Source organism: Uloborus diversus, chromosome 5, assembly GCF_026930045.1.
Source record: "Uloborus diversus isolate 005 chromosome 5, Udiv.v.3.1, whole genome shotgun sequence".
Taxonomy (NCBI): Eukaryota; Metazoa; Arthropoda; class Arachnida; order Araneae; family Uloboridae; genus Uloborus; species Uloborus diversus.
The window spans coordinates 133,942,349-133,954,854 of record NC_072735.1 but is presented as its reverse complement, the minus strand read 5'-3'; the positions used below and the strand labels follow the sequence as shown (position 1 = coordinate 133,954,854).

Genomic DNA, 12,506 nt, shown 5'->3' with positions numbered 1-12,506 from the left:
TTGGAAGTATGAATCTAGGACTAACGGGTTGCGAAAATAAAGATCTTGCAGGTTAAACAGGAACCTGTATATCAGTGACTCGCTGGCCAGATGAAAAGATTCAAATACCAAAACTTTGGTATACAGTGTACTTTGGACCGTTCCCCGATGTACAATGAAGCATTTCCCCCAAAATTCGAGTTTATTCTTATTTGTATTCCATTTTAAAGCAAAACTTTTGCATAATTTTGCTAAATTAGAGGGGGGGGGGGGGACATTTGCAACGCTTAAACTTTTTGTCGTAACACTTTTAATTTTCTGCATAAACTAAAATGTGTTTGGGGTTTTTCGTGCTAATTAGGCAAGAGTAATAATTATTGTATTGATGCCATTTTATGTGTATGTTATGAAATAAATTCTAATAATTGTTTTTCGCACACAGTTTGAGACTTCTCCAGCAGCACACGATTTTTAATTATTTATTCTTGATTCCTGTCTCTTTTTTAGCAACCCAATATTTGTTTTGCACATAAAAGCGCTATTTTACCTTAATTTCTAAGGATATTCTAGTATTAGTTTATAAGGATTATTGACTATGTCTCAATAAAGTTTTTAAAGAACTGTTTGTCCCTATTTTGATCAGGATTATTTAGACACTCTTGACAATGTTTCTGAACTGTTGTCTTTTATCCAATGGGATTTTAGGGATTGATGTAGATATTCATTTGTGAATTTTTGGAGACTTATGTCATTGTATTATTGGGGAATTTTAAGGACTAATATTGTGATTGTTAAGAAAACTTGCATTTCCTGTCCTCCTTATTTAAATAAATATTTTTAGGGACTTGTTCTTACTTAAGAACTATTTTGTCCTTATCTTGAACATAACCCTTAGATAGACTGCAAACTATACTTTAATGGGGATTTTTAGAAATTGTTGACGTTACTTAGGAGATATTGATCTTATTTCAAATGATCATTTTTAAAAGATCCTATACTTAATCTAATGGAGATTTTTCGAGGACTGTTGTCTTTATTGTAATGAATATTTTAAACTAAACTTCTCCTTATTTATTTTGAAGAGCGTTTCGGACATATGTCACATAATCACACTTCATCATAACGGCAGCGGATGATGAACTATTAGAAACAGCTTAAGCAGCGCCAGGCGCGTCAGATAGCTCAAAACAAAACAAAAAAAAAAAAAAAAAAAAAAAAAAAACCTACATGCCATAAAAACTTGAACTACTTTTTATCAAGTAAACAGCAATCAAATAGAACAACTGGATGAAAAACTTCAACATGCTTTTGATCTTTAACATAAAAAGAGAACTGTAACGAAGTTTACCTGGACGGGATATGGATAAACGAAGAGTTTCCCTTTTGAGATCATGCGCAGTAGTGATGAGATCATTCGGAGAAAAGTCGATGTTAGTCCACTCGTTATAAGGTGTCATGGACAGTTGACGTAATCGTTCTTGAAGCCAATCGTCAGTGACTAAATCCTGAAATAGGAACCAAAAATAAAATATAGGAAACAATAATCCTCATATCACTCAAGATCTAGTTTGATTCCTTATTGTCAGTTAATGTGCAGGTTGTTACTTATTCAAAGGACATTTGGAAGATTGTAAGCGCAATGTGCCAACTACTGTTTATGTCATTTGGTGATATTTTGGAATATAATTCTTGATTGCGGTTTAAATTATCGCGTTATTCTTTCTGGACACTAAGTAAGTTTTTTAGTATAATTGCACCACAACTAGTAGAAGCACCAACAGGTAATCACGTTTCGATAAACAACCAATCAGGAGCTAAAAGAAGATTCGGAAATGCTTGTTATTGCATGAATTATTATGGTACTTTTACTTTCCATTAATTACAGTTATTATTATGCTATCATTTGCAAATGCATTGAAATGCGATAATAATATCGATACTTATTACCGAATCAGTACTAATCAAGGATCCAGAAACAAATTCATTTTGTCAAGAACAGGGACCCAATGGTCCAATCAGACACCGAGAATTTTGATGTCTTCGACTATGATTCCTACTCTGACTCCTTTGCCTAAAAGTCAGTCCGACTCTGACTTTGACTCCTCAGCCTTGACAGAGTTGCGGACTCGGAGGAAAAATGATCGACCCCGATTCTTGGAATCTCAAATCCTTGGACTCCCAAGTCAGACTCTGACTTCTTCTTCGCGCTAAAATCTGTCCGACTTTGACTTCATTACTCCGACTTTGCAGCCCTGGTAAAGAATATCAAAGAAGTTCATTACTAACACACGGCACTTCAACAGTAAAATATAAATTCCATTCACCTGAGATGGTCTCCGAGTTGTTGTGTCCACTGACCAGGCTTTGAGGTTCTTGAACCGTGTCCTTCGTTTGTCCCAGGTAGGCAGAATGGTGACGGGTTCACCTTGACTGGTGACGCGGTGTAGAGCCGCCTGCAGCAACACCGCGGACATGTCCCGATGAAGTAACTCCCACCTTAGGTGACAAACTTGACGAGTCCTCTCCATCAGAGTTTGTTCCACATCACGTGCCTTGGAAAATTAGAGGAACATTTGATTGAAATGAAATAGTAGCCGCGCTGTAATCCGCAGGATTTACCGTACTATAATAATTGACATAATATAAACAATATCGATATCTTAAAAAGAAATGAGCTGTGTGTGCATCACATGACTTCCTTTTACACCAATTTAATGTTATTTCCCTATTATTGCAATTTTAATGTGATTCTCTCTCTCACTCTCTAAATATCACCAACAATGGCCACATTGAAACCAGATTTAAGAAAAAAAATTACCAAATTTGTCGCCAAGTTGGCGACAAAACTTGGTAACCAAAAGACTGGCGATATATCGCCAAGTGTTAGCCAAAGTATAACACCACTTGAGTTTGAATCGAAATTAACAATGAATCCCCCCCCCCAAAGGTGCAAAAGACCCCTTTAGAAACACCCGAATGCAACCAAAAAAGGAGGCGCACAACTAGATCCCACTAGGAGTCTACGTACCAAATTTCAACTTTCTAGGACATACTGTTCTTGAGTTATGCGACATACATACACACATACGCACATACATACGTACATACAGACGTCACGAGAAAACTCGTTGTAATTAACTCGGGAAAGTTCAAAATGGATATTTCGGGCGTCTATACGTTTTTAGGTACATATGTACGTGTGGTAGGGTCGAAAAAAAAAAAAAAAAAAAAAAGAATACTTTCATTTAATTTGAATTTTGACATCTTGAATTCAAATTATGTTTTTCGCTATCGCGAGTGTGTGTATGTAGGCGTGTGTGTTTGTGTGTAGGGGTATATGTATGTGTGTGTAGGCATTTGTGTTTGTATCTGTGTGCAGGCATGAATGTGTGGGTAGTTGTGTATATGTATAGGTGTCTGTATGTGTTTGTGTGTGTATGTGTGTGTTGGTGTATGTGTGTAGGCGTATGTGTGTAGGTGTATGTGTGTAGGTGTATGTGTGTAGGTGTATGTTTGTGTATGTGTTTGTGTGTGTGTATGTGTGTGTAGTTGTGTATGTATGCGCGTGTGTGTAGGATATGGATGCAACCTGGAGACAACTTTCGCTATAGGAACAGCATCGTGAGGAGCCGGTCGACGGTGATGGTGCGGAGGATGGCGGTGGGAAAATAAAATGATAGGACGCCAAAAACAGTCAAATGAAAGCAATAAGCAATCGTGATTGCTCAAAAAAACTCAACATTCATTAGGGGGTGAGCAAATTGGAAATTAAGGCCGATTTTTGAGTCGAAATTTTTTCGCGAATACAATACTTCCTTTTTTGTAAAAGGAAGTAAAAATAAATAAAATAAAAAAAAAATAAAATTTCATATCATTTTAGCGTTCGTATTTCCAATGTATTTTAGCATTTATTTTGAATTTGAAGTAGACTTAATTACGTAATAGTTGGATATGCATATAGGATAGTTGGGAATGCATATGCATACGGTTTAATCAAAAATTACCGAATAAAGATTTGTTGTGTAATGCGTGGATTACCATAAATAACTGCGGTTCCAAGAGGAACGCTGCCATGAAAAGCAACCCTGTGTTGCAAGAACAGCGTTATTACTTTTATTAGGTGAACTGTGCGCAATTTTTTAGAGTTATAATTTAAATTTTACATACCTGTTGTAAAAGGGTTGTGGACAAATCATGGATTCTGGAAATACTACCCGGGTCACATTTCAGGAATTTTCGCCACTTTCTACGATGATCTAAAGAAAGTTTGGATTAGGTTTTAAGTGCATAAGAAATATACATATAAATAAAGGATCATTTATATAGCTTAGACATTACAAAAGTTTCAGTGAAAGACACTTGAAACGGTTTATTAATTTATTTAGTTGTGAAAGAGATTTTTTGGTGCATTCTAAGAAAATTTAATATCAAAATCATTGACATCGAAATGTCCATGTTAGGCTGCAGTTGAAAGACGCACTCTGTATCACAGTGACGACAACTTAGAAGCTTAGGGTTGCTATACTGAGTCCTGACATTTTTGAGTTTTCTGTTGTTAAAATCTCCGCAATTAATGTTGATTATACTGAAATTTTTTTCACAGTCAAATATGTCTCATTCGGATGTTTTAAAATAATTAAATAATAAAAATAGAACAATAAAACAGGAAGAATTTCTAGAACCTCACGCTCACCGTTATAAATCAAAATAATTTAAAAAATGCATATTACGTACTACAACAATTCCTTTTGAAATGTTTCATGTTTAAATAGCAAGAATCGAAAACACCTTTCTATACAAATTAGTCTAAAATGAATATAAACAACAAACCAAAAAGGCGAATCATAATATGCATTACTGAGAGAACAGAAACGATTTGTGGAATAACTTATTAATGCAAGTATATAAAGAAAAAAATTAGTAAATATAATACTTATCCATTAATGCTACAAATGTTTAACCTAATGCTCTCTAAATCTCTATCACAATGTTCATAGCTATTGCTATTTTGAAAAAAAAAATAGTCTGACATGAATTACACATTTAAAGTAAATTCAGTTTTGTTAGAACAATAAGCTTTTTAATGAAATATTTTTTAACTGTGCAGAATTTTGAAATTTGAGAATAAACTTCAATGTATTGAAAAATATTACAGTACTTACTGCCTCGAGTAAAGTTCGAAGGCATCCCCGAGTCTTGTAGCTCTCGAACTTTGCGAATTAAATCATCAGTCAATCTTGCCTGTTGGTTGCTATGGTATCTGAAACTCTCCTTAAATGGAAAGGAAAAAATAAATAGTTGTATTTCTTTATGCGAAAAAAAAGTTTCAGAAAATATATATTTCCTCCATCCCAAATTAGTAGCAAAAATTGAGTACTTTTGTACTCATTATCAATATTTATGATTTTGTGATTGTGTTTGAACATTTTGTAGAGATTTTAGTGTGATATGCTATCAATTACCAGCATTTACTCATTAAGCATTCCCTCCTGTCATCCTTAAATCAGTAGCAAATTAGTTTCAAAATTCAAAATTTGCACTCTCTTAAGCCACGTCCCATTTTATAGACTCCAATTCCAAGAATGCTAAACATTTCGTTGTGGGAATGTTCTTGAAAGATGCTATTAATTTTGAGAACTTATTGGTTGTGCTCCTGGAATATCGATTACAAACTTGATATTGACAATACAAGACAAGCCTGCCTATTACTGGCTGGGTAATTATAACTATAGTTGGAACAAACCTAGCCTATCAGCACTTCAATGCTGCTATAAGGATCTGCGTAGCGTTCACAATTCTGCAAGTTTAAATTTTCCCCAACTATTGTCATTTTCCCTATTGTATGAAATAGTACAATGTAGGACTTTTAACAACTTCAAGTTGCAGTCCAACCACGGATTGTACGGAATTGGCAAACGTCCACTTAAAACGAGTCTATCTGAATGAGGGGGAAAAGCAAGAATTTGATGCGCTTGTTCCGCTTACTTGAATGAGAATGCCTCTAATATGCCTACATCTTCATAACATACATCTTCAAGCGCTGAGATCACTACAAACTAATAGATGCGTCCTTTTCCGCCTGTAAACCGTTGCTGTGGATTGTTGCCTTGCCATACAATCCGTGGTCAGACAGCATCTTCCTAACAATTACTTTAGAATTATTGATTGATGAAATTATCTGTCGATTAAGGTAAAACAATATTGCCAATGGTATTTGCGTGTATGTGTGTGAGAGTCTGTCAGTGTATGCATAAAATACAGAGCAGAAAACTTGTTTCATAACTTTTTCGAGGAGTGAAATATACTGAAACATTTGAAGAGGAACTAAGTTAATACTGGCATGACTGAAAATTACCCTGAATGAGAGTACTGCTTTTAATGGCAAATACTTTTGCCTCTCCTCTTCTCTACCTTGTGTACTTCATAAAGGCGACTTTAAAATATAATAAAGTAGCTTATTTAGACTTAATGTTGGAACAGATGGAGCAACACATGCTGAAGTCATTTTCAGCAATTCAATCTATTAAAGTTGATGGGTTAAAGCCTAGTTATTAATGATATTTTTAAAGCTCAGAATGCGGCATGGACAAAAATATTTACCTCTAATCTTTCTCGATCCGATTTTAGCTCGTCACTGCACTTTTGCAGTTCCTCTATCCTTGACTTGAGCTCTGAAATTAAGTGAAGAGATCCTTGCAAGTCTCTTGGACGAGACATGTGGATTTCCCAGAGCTTCTGTCTGTATTTCTCTAGAAAAGATTTAAGGAAAATATTTTGAAGCTTTGATTTTATGCTTTTCCAATCATAAATGTTTTTAAACGACTGCTTTTAAATGAGGGTTTTCTGCAGTCGGAAGGAAAATGACTGACTCCGGCTCCGTTTAGGGAAATTTTAGTCTTCGACTCCTACTCCTATTCCTACTCCTTTAACCCAAAATCAGTCCCATAAAAATTGTAAAAAATCGCTGATGCTTTCTAAAACAAAATTAGAGCCGTTTTATTTATGTCTTGATACAATTATACAGGTAGTACAAGACATAGGCCCAAGAGATATATGAAATAAAGAGAGAAATTACATCCAGCGCTAGATAAGGGACGATTTTTTAAATTTTGTTTGCTTCTTCTCAACGCAATTTGTTTTATACAGGGTGACAAGAAATAACTTGGACACACATAAGTATTTTACAACGTAACTTCAAAGATAGTGAACATATTACGACCAAACTTGAAAATAAATATGAACACATTATTTCGTCTAATATATTTACAAATTTTCAAAGTGACTACCTTTAGGATTAATACCGAGCTTTAAACGTGTCACAAAATTTTTGTCTCTGGACCGCAACTCACTTACTGATATTTTATCTTATGCCTTGCATAAGGATTTCTTTTAGGATGCCAAAGTTTTATGAGGTTTAACACACACCCTTGTTCTCCGCGATGGATCAAACAGAATATTTCTTTGGTTTAAATCTGGGGAATACGGTGGCAGTTCTTAAGCTCCAATGAAGTCCGGAAAATGTGTCTTGTACCAATTTTGATTGCTTTTAGTTCTAAGTGTAGGTGTGGAATCCTGTTGGTAGGTCCATCTTTTGTTTCCAAAGACCTTTTATGACCAAGGTAAGACAACATCTTCCAAAATTCGTTTGTGATATGTTTCTTGACTAATTTTATCCCATTTTCGCCAGAAACAAGTGATATTTTTTAACTAGCACATATCCCGCCCTAAACCATTAGATTGGGGTCGTTGACGCAGTTTAACAGTGCAAGAAGGTCCTGGAGACAAGGTTGTGTGCTAAACTTCCTAAAAATTGGGCATCCCTAAAGAAATCCTTATGCAAGGTATAGGATAAAATATCAGTAAGAGAGTTGGGACCCAGAGCCGAAAATTTTGTGACACGTTTAAAGCTCTGTATTAATTCTAAAGATAGCCACTTTGAAAATTTGTAAATATATTGGACGAAATAATGTGTTCATATTTATTTTGAGGTTTGGTCGTAAAATTTCCCTATTTTTGAAGTTATGTTGTAAAATACTTATGTGTGTCTTCTTATTTATATTAAATTTGGTTATAATATTTTCATTAACATTAAAGTTATGGTGTATTATGTGTGTCTAAGTTATTTCTTGTCACCCTGTATAGTCACAGCATGTTCGTGAAAGAAACCTGCATTCTAGATTGCTCTGCTGAAAGGTTATTTTTCAGTGAAAATATTGTTTTATCGGTAAGACAATTAGCAAATGTATCTTTTTAATAAACAAAATCCCGAGACATATAATGAAAGCCCATCTTTGATTCTCACCCATTTCTTCTTGATGCGTCCGGTTATTTTTCTCCGTTCTGTCATCCAATCTGTCCAAATCGTTTTGCAGGTTGAAGCACATCTCTTCCTTTTCTTTCAATTGATCCAGCAAGTACATATTCTCCTCCAAAAGAGAGTAATAGTTGTCATCTGCATGAGGAATGGTATCTCGCGAATTTTGCTTAGAATTGCAGTTGTCTTCTGCTAAAGCATTTGCACTTTCTTTGTCTCCAGATAGTAGCGTATCTCCAGATTTTGATCTAGAAAACAAAGTGTGATTTATGAGAGAACGAGAAATGTCCCATGAAGTTAATGCTTACAGATGGTGAAAGAGCTTTAATTGAGACAGTGAAAGTATAACTGAGAGAAAATTGAAGCACCGAAAAAAAAAAAAAAAAAGTAATTGTGGTGGATATCATATTTCTTGATTAATAGTTTGTGTTGAACAACTTTTCTCAAAAGTTAGTCATTGCACACTATGCTTTAATATCTATAAATTAAACTGAAATAAATCTCACTACGAGCTTTTTGAAAAAAAAAAAAAAAAAAAAAAACCTTCCATGTGTGGTGACCGGGACCCCTAAAGATGACTATGTGGTAACCAAGGGCTAATGGTAATCACGTATCCCAATGCACGTTGTTAGTGGCGATTAAAATAGGATTGGATATAGGGTTAACAACACTATCCCGTAAAGAATTCTTCAGGAGTTCAGTCAGACTTTCATCTCTTGGTGCTCTATTCCTCATTGAACACGGAAGCTGCATTGTTTTCCTCATCTATGGCTACCTGGATCCATAGACTTGGTTTAGTTTTGTTAACAAAGGACTAGCAACAAGAACATTTAAAAGCTTCATAAAAACTCTTACAATATGAAAATAAAAACATTTTTGCCTTATCATATTTAAAGGGCTTTTTAACCAACTACGTAAACTGTTTTGATTTCTAGACATCATTAAGATATTTGCAGTTCTCAAAAATGCAGCACATATGCCATCATTAACTGATAGTTAAATTTTGGGAAATCGACGAGACCCCATGCAGATTGCTGATGAGGATATATATTGAAGGGCTGTAAAAAATGATGGCATTTACAGTGGACGCCGTTTAATTGAATCAGTGGTTTATTGAATCAATCGCGTTAATGAATTAAGTTGTCAAAAACAAAACAAAATCCAGCTTCATTAAATTAGCCGCTTTATTGAATCAGCCGCTTTATGAAATCAAAACTGTTTAGAACAAACGTGATTCATATACGCGGCGGCCACTGTATTTGATGATGTAAACAAATAGTTGCCACTGCTAAGTTACAAATCTCGTATAAATTGTAAACAAGATCGTTATTACCTAATTGCTTGATTGTTAGAGTTATTTTCCTTCAAAGTGAATGACAAATCTGGTTCCGAGCTTGCTCTGGAAACTTGGTAACAATTTTTAGCTGGTTCTGGGGACGGTCTGATTGAATTGGAACCAACAGAAGAAGTTGAGACAGCAGTTTCTATGGGAGGTTTCAATGATTCATCCAAGAGGGCAATGGTGGATAATTCCGGGTTCACACCCTTCTTCGTCTCCCACTCGTACAGTTTCTTGGTGAAGGCATCCGAGATTCCTTCAAAGCGAAATTCTCCTGCCGACGTCTTGACAAGAACGTCTTTCTTCTGGCCATCCCCATCCGTCATTGATTCTCTGAGTTGCTTCAGGCGGGAAGCTCGTTTTTCAAACTTTTCCTTTTCTTTTGTAAGGCGGATGATTTCTCGATCAACTTTTTGCTGCTCCTTTTCAAGCCAGCTCAGGTCCTGAAAATAGTAATTACTTCTATTAGAGTAAAAGCACCGTTTGTGGAGTAGTATATTTTGATTTTGTCACTTATAACAGTAAGATCATAAAGAATCATCTTAGTTATTTTGCTCAATATTGGTAGCATGTTTTGATATTTTAGCATCTCCTTGTGATTTAACTGCTGGTCGGAGAGTTGCAATATGTTGATTTTATTGATGATTAATATACCTTGATAAGTTTCGCAATTAAATTGTAATGAGCGAAGAAATTGTGCTCGTCAAGATCTGTTTTTAATTTAGTAGCATGCTGCATGACTGAGATAATGCTGCAGAGCTAACGACCGAGACGTTGCGAATGCTAACTGAGGTACTGCATAATTGAGATAAATGGAATACTAAAATGTGATGAAACTTTTAACATAACTAATGAAATATTTTTAGGAACAGCGATTCCACGTGTTCCATATCAACTCCGGTACTGGTTAAGTCTCGTAACTTAGTTCAATTAAATAACTTTGGCTACATATTTGAGAACCTAAAATTCGAATTAATATCGATGAGTTCAGAATGAAAGCAAATTGCATGTTTTACATTTTAGTCTTTAGATGGATATCAAAAAAAAAAAAAAAAAAAAAATCAATTTAAACAGCAAACTGAGTTTATTGCAGGAATATTTTATTGAAAGTATAGCCTTTGTAAAGACAGGAAACCTAAAATTTGCAATGTTAAGAATTTCATCAAAAATAATTCAAGATTATCAACGGCTAAAAAAAAAGTCTCTAAAAATGTTATTGAAGAATTCAATTTCGGTTTAAAAATGTAACATAAACATGAAACGGCAAAGTAGTAGAACTCATAACAGGGATGACAATTAATAATTGAAGAGAAAAAAAAACAGACCTTTTTTGGAATGTGGTAGGTACTTTTGGACATTTTCTCCGCCGTGGGCATTTTCTTATCTGTTTTGCTAATTTTCCTTATCCTACCGAACGAATCTTTTCGTTCTACTTCTGGGTTGAGAGTCACTCCTTTGTTGATGGCTTCTGCCCTGCAACGTTGCCATTCCTCCAGCTTTTTGTTGAAATCCTCACTGAGATTTTGCTGTAGTTCTCGCAACAAGTCCGATACAGTGGCTGATGGTGTACAGGGCAACATAGCAGGATGGTTGGGAGCGTAATCATTTTGAACCACTTCTTCTGTTTTAGCTAAAAATATTTTTGTCTTTCTTTACAATTGTTTATATGAAATTAATATGAAATATTTCTGCTCCAAATTGTAAAAGAGAGCAACTAATTCAAATTACTGAACTGCTTAAAACAAAATAAACAACGACTTATATATATTATGCATTTATACACAATTTCAGTTGGGATACATATTGAAATGTTTAATGATGAAAATGTTATGAGAAGATGACTAAGCTTTGAAACAAGCATGAGTTTGTTTCTTAACCCCTATAATTTTGTTAGCTAATAAAGTGGAAGGAAGCAATAAAGGTAAAACATGGCATTTTTTCAGTGTTGATGCATTTTTTTTTTGTAAAAATGATCGAAAATATGTGTCTATGAAACAGCAGAAAGTATTAATGTAAATGTTTTAGAAGCACGTAGTAAAGGTGCTGACATTTCACCAACTATATTAAGTGCTAAAGCAGTATTCACAATGATATATGAACCATACCGTGTTTGGAGAGGAAAGGTTTAAATTGCTAGATGAAGTGACAGAGGAAAAGAAACTAAAGTTTAATAAAATCATTTTGTTAAGGAACACTAAATGAACAAAAAATTTGTCCATGTTGCTGAAAGCTTATACAAATGATGATGTTAATGCACATGTTAGGTTAGATTATAAATTCAAATTTTTCAGCTTTTAGGCTTTTAGTCATTTTCCAATCATGCTGCTTCATACATTGAGTATCACGAGCATGAATTCAGTATAGAGGAAAGTGATCAAATAATTTGTGCATCATCCGTGTTGGAATGGAAAGGCTTAAATTGTTAGATGAAGTGACAGGAAAAGATATTAAAGTTTATATAATAAAATCACTTTGTTAAGGAACACTAAATGAACAAAAAAATTGTCCATGTTGCTGAAAGTCTATACAAATGATGATGCTACTGTATAGTTAGATTATAAATTCAAGCGATTCAGCTTTTAGACTTTTAGTAATTTTTCAATCATGTTGTTTCGTACATTGAGCATCACGAGCATGAATTCAACGTAGAGGAAACTGATCAAATAATTTGTGCCTCTCCGAACATCGTTCAATGTAAAACGTAGGTCTGCATTACTGGCAAAGCTGTTTTTATCTCAACTACAAACCAAAGCGTTAAACATGTCGAAACTTTCTCGTTACAAAGAATGAATTATTCATGAAGACGTTTCTTCCTTATAAGAGTTATTTATGTTTACAATAGAGCCCCTTTAATTGGAAACCAAGTATTTTGAA

The 12,506-nt window shown here is 34.5% G+C and overlaps 1 protein-coding gene across 1 annotated transcript in view; it reads right to left on the bottom strand.

Annotated features, from left to right (window-relative positions):
- LOC129223151 (uncharacterized) overlaps window positions 1-12,506 on the bottom strand; it is a 48,924-nt gene that overhangs the window by 10,811 nt on the left and 25,607 nt on the right. Inside the window, 8 exon segments of the mRNA XM_054857719.1 lie at window positions 1,328-1,484; window positions 2,304-2,531; window positions 4,147-4,235; window positions 5,142-5,250; window positions 6,580-6,728; window positions 8,282-8,541; window positions 9,627-10,075; window positions 10,958-11,262. Of these exon segments, the coding sequence (XP_054713694.1) occupies window positions 1,328-1,484; window positions 2,304-2,531; window positions 4,147-4,235; window positions 5,142-5,250; window positions 6,580-6,728; window positions 8,282-8,541; window positions 9,627-10,075; window positions 10,958-11,262 (1,746 nt within the window).